Source organism: Porites lutea, chromosome 12 (assembly GCF_958299795.1).
Source record: "Porites lutea chromosome 12, jaPorLute2.1, whole genome shotgun sequence".
Lineage (NCBI taxonomy): Eukaryota > Metazoa > Cnidaria > Anthozoa > Scleractinia > Poritidae > Porites > Porites lutea.
In genome coordinates, this window is record NC_133212.1 from 24,084,189 (window position 1) to 24,092,866 (window position 8,678).

Consider the following 8,678-nt stretch of genomic DNA (forward strand, 5'->3'; position numbering starts at 1 on the left):
GCTCTTTGTGCATGCAGTGATTTAACAGTGTTAAGGCTCTTCAGACTGATAAAGAAAGATTTAGTAAAACAAGCTGACAAAATAAAACAAACGTCCTTTCAAAAGAAAATATAAAGTTATATGGAGATCTTTTATTGGTCATTGAGGTGTTGGATTTCCTTCGGCGAAGAATAGCCCTTAATAAACTACCCCGTAAATAAAAGGTTTGGCGTTTGTTAAAGCCGATCTAGACGGTAACGTACAAAAGAAAGAGAATCAATAACAACATGTACATCCAACACAAACGAGACAGACGGAGCTGTTAGAAGATGAAGGAGGCAACAAGGTGTTGAAACTATCGTTGAACGACAAGTCCTCTTCTTTGAAGCTTTCCGCAGGAATCCACCATGGTGGTACTGGGTATGCAGCTTGGTGAGCAGGTAGAACGCTGCATTTGCTTCCTTCTTTTCTCTCTGATGACGTCATACCAAGGTTCTGAAATGACATCACGCTGACGTCACGAAGGGGCGTCAAATTTATGTCATAAGTCAAGGTATTGGGTGCATCACAATGTGGTGTCGGAACACTTTCTTTAAATCGATCGGAGTCCTTTCTGAAACGCTTCTTTCGTCTCATAAAACTGCCTCCTTCAAACATGTGCTCGCTGCGGGGATGAAGACACCAATAATGTCCGTTACTGGGGTTGTTTGGATCTCGGTAGGTCTTCTCAAAACAGTCGTTTAATGAAAGGTTGTGACGGATCGAGTTTTTCCATCCTTTTGCGGGGCAATTGTCACCATCATATGCCGGAAACCGTTTTTGGATATACTCGATAATGCCGCGTAACGTTTGACGTCGATTAGGCGACTCCAAAATGGCCAGAACTATCAACGAAATATAAGAATACGGCGGTTTCCCCCTCTTTCTATCAGCTTCGTCTCTTCCTTTTTCATAACGTTTTTCGTGGGTATTTTTCGCTCTTTTGATGGCTTTCATCGTTAACTTATCTGAAGACTGTTTCATGGTCAACTCTGCTGTAGGTTTTTAAGGTGTAGGCAAACACTCTAACGAGCTCGTACAGTTCATAACTGAGAAAACTGGTTGAATAATAAGCGGTTTAAAAGACGAGAGGTTCATTTCCTTTTAAACTTATAAACCCTTCGAACTCTGATACTCTAATTCCATTACTCTAATTGCATCTCCAGCATCGAAAAGAAAAGTGTTCCACTTTAAAACGAGGCTTTGAGAAGTCAAAAGAATAACTAAATTTGTTCACCGTGTTGTTTGCACACCAGAAACAAAACCGGTACTGATGAACTTTACTACGTCCTTTTTGTTGCAGGGGAGTTCTGTGAGAAATTTGGAAATGGTGAGCCAGGCATGGGTGTGATACCAGACTGGAAGCCCATACTTTATACCAGACACTCCGGCTGCCAGAAAAGAAATAATTTTAGATGAACTTCGGCAAGCGGGATTTGAGGAAAATACGCTCGTGATATTCAGTTCTAATAATGGTATCCCGTTTCCTGGCGCCAAGACCAATCTGTATAATCCAGGTACATAAATGACAGCAAACTTTTCTTTTCCATCGCACGTGTTCTCTCTTTAGCCGAGGTTTGATTATGGTTGGTGCAGGGCGTAATTCAGAATTGTAATTTTTTTAAATTAATCATGTTATTAAAAATTCATCGCTACCCGGCCGACTGAATTTGGTGGCAAAGTTTGTTTGTAGCACAACTGGCTTTCTAAAATGGTTCTAGTTATTGTAATCTCACAAAAAGGGTTCCCTTTATCTAGCTGTTCAATAAACGAGTGGGGCTTTTTCTTTTCAACCATTAGGCATGGCTGAGCCCTACCTGTTATCATCCCCGTACGTCACTAAACGCTGGGGTCAAATTAGCGATGCATCAGTGAGCCTTTTGGATATAGTGCCAACCATCTTAATAATAATAATAATAATAATAATAATAATAATCTTTATTTCTTAAGATAAAATCACATATCCTAAGTTACAATATAAACTCAAAAAACTATTTACATATCATATCTAAAAATTATTCTGTTACTAAAAACGTTCTTAAACCTGTCAGTGTAGATTCTAGGGACAGAGACTGACGTATTTCTAAGATTGTACCTCATGTTCTTTTCCTTAGGTAAAAACTGGAAGAACGGGCATTCGGGGTCATTTGATCTTTTTTTGTAGAGTGTCTTGTCCGCCTTCTCTAGCAAATCCCTGATATTTACATTCTTGGACATAAACTTTCTTTTCATACACCGGTCTAAAAAATTCTGTATTACAGAAAGGTCGGAATCTGAGGCACCATAAACCGGCAGAGCGTAAGAAAAATTTGGTAAAACTATTGCGTTAAAAAGGTGATCTACTTCCTCCTGGGACATTCCTTCCTTACGTAAAGATCCTAATACGAATAATGACTTGTTCGCCTTAATTACCTTCGCGCGCACGTGACTACTGTATTTACAATTTTGTTGGAAGGTAACACCTAATATGGATAACTCTGCGCACTGCGGTATATTACTAACTGGCTCGATGTCCTGAATGAAACCTTTCTTACGGAAAATAATCTTAGATTGGTTTAGCATCGATTATCCCTCTTACAAATTATTTGGAACACATGATGTACAGCTGACTGGGAAGTCTGTTCTTCCGGTGTTGAAAGAAGAACCAGTTTCTGGATGGGACACTGTATTTGCCAGCCACGATTTGCATGAAGTCACAATGTACTATCCAATGAGGGTGATGCAGAAAAATAATCTCAAACTGATTCACAACTTATGGTACAAGATGCCCTATCCCATTGCCCTTGATATTTTTACCTCGTTTACATTCAGGGATATTTTGAAACGGACCAGGAATGGTACAGAGACAGGCTGGATTCATACCTTGAAACAGTACTATTACCGAGCGAAGTGGGAGCTGTATGACCTCAAGTCTGACCCTAAAGAGCTGAAAAACCTAATAACAATCCAGCTTATCAGGCTGAAGTGAAGGAGATGCGTCAGGAGTTGCTGACATAACAACGCTATACTGATGACCCATGGCTCTGCTCTCCCGGGGGGGTCAAAGTGGGGAGCTTGTTTATTTCAATGGACAATTCTGCCTGACTGGTGCCATTAACCTACCTTCTAAAGGTTTTCCCTGAGAGGCTTAATCTTGTGATTTTTGTTAATAAGAAAACGTGAAACTCTTGATATTGTATCGTGATATATATATATATATATATATATATATATATATGTCGTTACCTTCGTAATTCAGCAATTTAAAAGTTTTGTACGTTAACGGCTAGTTAGTCACCCTGAAGAAGATCACTGAATGTGATCGAAATATAGGTGGATTGAAAGGAAACTGTTTTCTGTCTTCATTTGTGATTAAGATATATTTTTTTTTTTTTTTATATATATATATATATATATATATATATATATATATTATATATATATAAAGATATAATATATATATATAACTTCACAGAAGTTCAGGTTTCACGAGTAATCATCGTTATATATATATATATTTCCATTTCAAATACAACTTGCACCAAGCTGTAACTAGGTACTGAACATCAAAGCTATAAAAATGTAGTTTATAGTTTAGATTAGGATATTAGTATTTGTTCACGTTCTGTTTCAAGCTTACACAATACACAATATAAAAGATAATGATGATAATTGATTAGTTACCACGATTACTGAAAAATAAAGAATTTTCACATAGACTAAAACATCTAAAATACACCTTATTTGAGGCTGACACATACATGCGTACTCCGTCCGGTCGTCTTTTTCAAGCAAGAGCCGTTTAATGTTGAGGGTAGCCATGATAGATCTCTGTCATTATTTTCTCTTCCGGCAGTTTTATTATACATTACATGTCCACTCTCCATTTAACCGTTATGAGCGTTTTACAACTACATTTTAAAACTAGTATAAAAAGAAAACATTATAAAGAGAATGTGATCATCAAACATGTTAATAAATGATAATAAATCCAAGAAATCTAGTAACCCCTTCAAAAAGCCCTAAGCTGCACAGTCACGTGGTTAAAAGTGTTTCTTCTCCTCCTTATTTATTTAAAGAATTACGTTAATCCATGAAAAAAAAAGTGATTTTGAAACTACTCTATATAGAAATCAAAATGAGTCTTGAAAATTTATTATTCTTGTTCTAAGCGGGTAATTTACGAATGTGTTTTCGTAAATATGTTCCCTGTGTTCTGGTCGCCATTTAAACCGCCTCTTGGCTTTAAAACATGGTGCATTTCTCTTTCTTTTGTGAATTGTTGGAGGGCTGTCTTCAAGGGCCGTTGTGGCTTGGCAATCCTTATTCTCTTTATCTTCCTGGTCGTATTTTTCTGGAGTGTCCCAAATAAATTCGTACTCTTCACATTTCTCTTTGTTTATCTCGAGGTTAGATGGTACGACGTGGTTTTGTGCCACACTGAGTGGCATATTTTGATAGTCCCGGTTTTCTTCAGCTGGGGCGTAATGAGGTATTGCCTTGCCGTTTTGTTGCACGTTTTCGTATTTTCTGTCCTCAGGGATGTCGTCTTCTGCTTTCCTTAATTTAGAGGATACTGTGACACGCTTTGTTTTTGAAAAATGAAACGCTTCTCTGCTCTCGTCTGGACGCTTCTTGCTCTTAAAAGCATCAACACACGATTCTTTGGGACATAAATAACCCGATGTATCTTCTGAAGAGTTAGCTGCAACGTCACACCTTGCATATGTGTATAAGCTCTCACCCTCCCCAAAGTATTCGTTAACTTTTTTGTCGTATTTGTAAGTGTGCTTGCCGAAATATTCGTCTGAACACATCGTTTCGATGTTCTTTGGGGATGGGTGGAACTTTTCAGGCAACACATGGGAGGAATCTTCCGTCTGACAAACGTTTAAGTCTGGCCAGTCACTTTCGCTGTGCGTTTTTAACCAACATTTCATCATCCAGGACTTCATTGGTTCCCTTTAAATAATGAAAAAGCCATGTATGCAACCTCGTTCCCAGGGTTCTCACCTACCCGCCCTATAGGGCCTTATAGGGCGGGTAGGAGAGAACCTTGGAAACGAGGTTGCCATGTATGTTTCTTTTGCCTTTCAAATTATGCTTCGGATTTATAGCTTTACTGTACGATTTGCTTTGATGAAGGACAGGCGCTCTAAATGCCAGTTAGTAAAAACTTGGTTTCTTAAAGGCAAATAACCTTGGTATGAACTAAGCTGATAAAACAATTACATGTGCAGATCTAGTCAAAAAAAAACTTTTAGTGTCAAAATTCCGACTGTTTCAGTCCATAAAACGTTTGAATGCAAGGTCTAGATAATTGGCTAATCTGCATGGAGCTTAGCCTGGGGCGTACAATAGCTTAATGAGAAGAACATCCCCTTCTTTAACTTGCTCAGTCACTAATAACAGCTTTTGCGTGAATAAAGTGTAATTTTTCAGGTACCTGCTCGTAAGGCAATCAAAGATGGCGAGGAAAGGTGGCCTCTGTACGGACTCGAACGCCCAACACTGATGCATCAAAATGTACACCCAGTCCGGGCAGAATTCTGGTTGCTCCATTGGTCCTTCGTCTGTCATATCATTGAGAATCTGATGTTATAGAACAATTAGAAACGGTTACTATTAAACAGTCTCACGCATCAAACGTAGTAACATAAAAAGGAGTTTGTCTTAAAACGTTGAATCTCAAGGTATTCAAAAAAGTTTGTATATATAAAAGTTTGTTTGAAAGTTTTCTCTTTGTATCTCAGTCATGGAACCACTTAATAACACTGGAAGCCTTAGGACTATTACCAGTGTTAAAGCTTTGAAAGAATTCCAGTAAGTTTTCTATAATGATAATAAGTTAGTAGCAACACTAAGTTAAACTAAGAATACAACATATATCTTTAGGAAAGAATGCAGCAAGCCGCTGTCTCGTGTAATTTTTCAGGTACCTGCTCGTAAGGCAATCAAAGATGGCGAGGAAAGGTGGCCTCTGTACGGACTCGAACGCCCAACACTGATGCATCAAAATGTACACCCAGTCCGGGCAGAATTCTGGTTGCTCCATTGGTCCTTCGTCTGTCATATCATTGAGAATCTGATGTTATAGAACAATTAGAAACGGTTACTATTAAACAGTCTCACGCATCAAACGTAGTAACATAAAAAGGAGTTTGTCTTAAAACGTTGAATCTCAAGGTATTCAAAAAAGTTTGTATATATAAAAGTTTGTTTGAAAGTTTTCTCTTTGTATCTCAGTCATGGAACCACTTAATAACACTGGAAGCCTTAGGACTATTACCAGTGTTAAAGCTTTGAAAGAATTCCAGTAAGTTTTCTATAATGATAATAAGTTAGTAGCAACACTAAGTTAAACTAAGAATACAACATATATCTTTAGGAAAGAATGCAGCAAGCCGCTGTCTCTTATTCGTAGTGTTTGTGTGTGTGTCTGTGGTGTGTGTGTGTGTGTATTCTGCCCACAGACAGGTCCTTTCTTATAGTTCTCGATCTAAGGCGAGCCTCTTAACTGCTACGTAAGGGCTGCCATTCTTTACTCTGTCTAGCATTCCCGCTCGAGGTCTTCCAGGTAGTCTCTTTCCTACTATTCTTCCCTAAATAGTTGATGGGACAAGATCACCATGTGGTGGGTATGACCAAGCCAGACTCTCTGTCTTCTGTTGATATCAGATATGATGGCTCTCTCCTCACCGACATGCCTCAATACTTCATCTTTACAGACTTTGTCAGACTAAGTGATGGTTAAGACCTTTCTCCGTATGCAAACAAACTGCGCAGTTTGATTCGCAGTACGCAAACATAACTATTGAATCAACTTGCAATAAACGAGAAAGGAACAATACAAAACTTTGCTCGTCTCTTTACCAGTAGCGCGTTCTACTTCTCCCACGCCACCACAGATTTTACAAAAATTAGAAAGGCCCGTGGAGGAACGAGTAGTTTGCTTTAAACTTGTCAAGTCCATATATAGAAAGGATGAAAGAAATACATGAACGCTAACTTTTACCTCATTATTGTCAAGACTGTGGTAAGGAACCGAAAGCTCTCTGTTTTCCTGACCAGTTCTGAAGGATTCGTAAAGTTCCCAGGCCAATATGCCAAATGCCCATACATCACTTGCATGGGTGAAGCGTCCATCTGAAATCACCTCTGGTGCACTCCTATAGAAAAATGCATTTTTAAGCTTTTACAAAGATTGTAAAGCAATGACATACCCCGATGACATACATATGGATACGTACGCAGGCACTATATCTTGCATTTGTGGTAATTCAACTTTATCTTTGACTGAAATTTCATTTCAAATGGTCCTTTTGTTATTCCTAATACGAGGAAAATACTGAATTTGAGCCAGGAATAAAATTGAGCGGCAAGAACATATTTAATAGACTCCTTACAAGAATTATGAATTTCTAAAGAAGTTGAAAAAAAAAAAAGATAAATCATTCGATATCAACCAACCTCCAAGTCGCGCAGTCGGAAAACTCAGTTTTGAATAAAACACCCTTTCATTCGTTTGACAAGAAACACTAGCTCATTTTGGCACCCTGATCATAAAGTCATGGTTGCTTACCACCGAATGGAATCAGGTGGCGGGGTAGCCTCAACTACGCACGTTGTGCTGGTAGCTTCATAAGCATTCATAGAAAGATGCTTGGATCGATCAAGATGTCCAACTTGTACCTAAAATCAAGACGATGATGTGAACGCCATCAAATATGTATTGCACATTAAAACATCATGATCTTGATTTTTTTTTTCAGCAAGATTTACCAAAGGAGACGAGCTAGTCTAGATGCTCTACCTCTAAGCTACAGCAGACTGGTGCTGGGAGTTAACAAATGCCAATTGAAACTGTAATTTGCCATTCCTGTTAATGAACAAAGGGACGTCGGAGCTACAGGACATAGCAAACATTTTAAAATTTAAAAACCAGACCCACAAATTGGGCAACATTCAAACAAGACAAGGTCTGAACTACAATGTTTGTTGGCAATTCACATCCTCAAATTAAATGCATCAAAGCCAAAAAGGCGACATAGATGATTGCGAGACTAAAATAACGCATGACCTAATTAAACGTTATTGAACTAGCCACACAGAGTCGACTCATTGGTCATCATTAACTCGATCTGGTGTGTTTGTGCCCCTCTTTTCAGGAAAAAAAAGATGGCAAGCACTGCTAATTTATGACCGGTTGCAAGTACCTTGTTTGGTGCTATTACGTTCACGTGTTCAGCTCGTAGATCCCCATGTAGAATGTGGTTAGCATGGAGATAATGAAGAGCAGACGCCACCTGGGACAGGAACATGACCATGTCCTCCAGATTACATCGTCTGTCGAGAGCGTACTCCTTAAGGTTACAAATGGGGCACTCCAGTGAGTCATGGCGCATAACTTTCAACACTGGTGCAAGATTGACGTGTTTGAGACTCCTAAGCTTTTCCACATGCTCGACGTGTTCAGGCACCAGTCTATTGCAACCCTGTACACATGAATTCGTTTAGATTGTGTAAAAGAGGGACTGTTGGTTGTGTAGGGGTTGTTAGTGCTTACAATTTAATACAATAGATACCTCTCACCAACCGAGTTCGAGTTACCTACTGTAAGATCTATAATGATCTGTAGCTCGTGCGCTTCCCCGAAATTCCGAGCGAAAAGTAATGGTCGA

General features: G+C 38.8%; 2 protein-coding genes and 1 pseudogene across 2 annotated transcripts; 1 reads left to right on the forward strand and 2 right to left on the reverse strand.

Moving 5' to 3' along the window:
• The first annotated feature begins 1,000 nt into the window (after nt 1-1,000).
• Nucleotides 1,001-3,117, forward strand: LOC140953922 (N-sulphoglucosamine sulphohydrolase-like; annotated as a pseudogene).
• Nucleotides 3,118-3,507: 390 nt separating this feature from the next.
• Nucleotides 3,508-5,588, reverse strand: LOC140954099 (uncharacterized). The gene is made up of 2 exons (XM_073403501.1): nt 5,444-5,588; nt 3,508-4,959 (listed from the first exon to the last, which is right to left on the reverse strand). The coding sequence occupies exons 1-2, from the start codon at nt 5,575-5,577 to the stop codon at nt 4,131-4,133; spliced, it is 963 nt and encodes a 320-aa protein (XP_073259602.1). The 5' UTR covers nt 5,578-5,588; the 3' UTR covers nt 3,508-4,130.
• Nucleotides 5,589-5,857: 269 nt separating this feature from the next.
• LOC140953923 (tyrosine-protein kinase Fes/Fps-like) lies at nt 5,858-8,574 on the reverse strand. Its single transcript, XM_073403299.1, has 4 exons — nt 8,214-8,574; nt 7,580-7,689; nt 7,013-7,166; nt 5,858-6,082 (listed from the first exon to the last, which is right to left on the reverse strand). The coding sequence occupies exons 1-4, from the start codon at nt 8,400-8,402 to the stop codon at nt 5,858-5,860; spliced, it is 678 nt and encodes a 225-aa protein (XP_073259400.1). The 5' UTR covers nt 8,403-8,574.
• Nucleotides 8,575-8,678: the final 104 nt, after the last annotated feature.

Coding starts and splice junctions, on each gene's coding strand:
- LOC140954099 (XM_073403501.1), bottom strand. CDS start 5,577: ATGACAGACGAAGGACCAATGGAGCAACCAGAATTCTGCCCGGACTGG. Junction 4,960..5,443: donor TTTGATTGCCTTACGAGCAG/GTACCTGAAAAA, acceptor CATTATTTAAAG/GGAACCAATGAAGTCCTGGA.
- LOC140953923 (XM_073403299.1), bottom strand. CDS start 8,402: ATGCGCCATGACTCACTGGAGTGCCCCATTTGTAACCTTAAGGAGTAC. Junction 7,167..7,579: donor CCACCTGATTCCATTCGGTG/GTAAGCAACCAT, acceptor ATTTTTCTATAG/GAGTGCACCAGAGGTGATTT. Junction 6,083..7,012: donor ACAGTCTTGACAATAATGAG/GTAAAAGTTAGC, acceptor CTATAACATCAG/ATTCTCAATGATATGACAGA.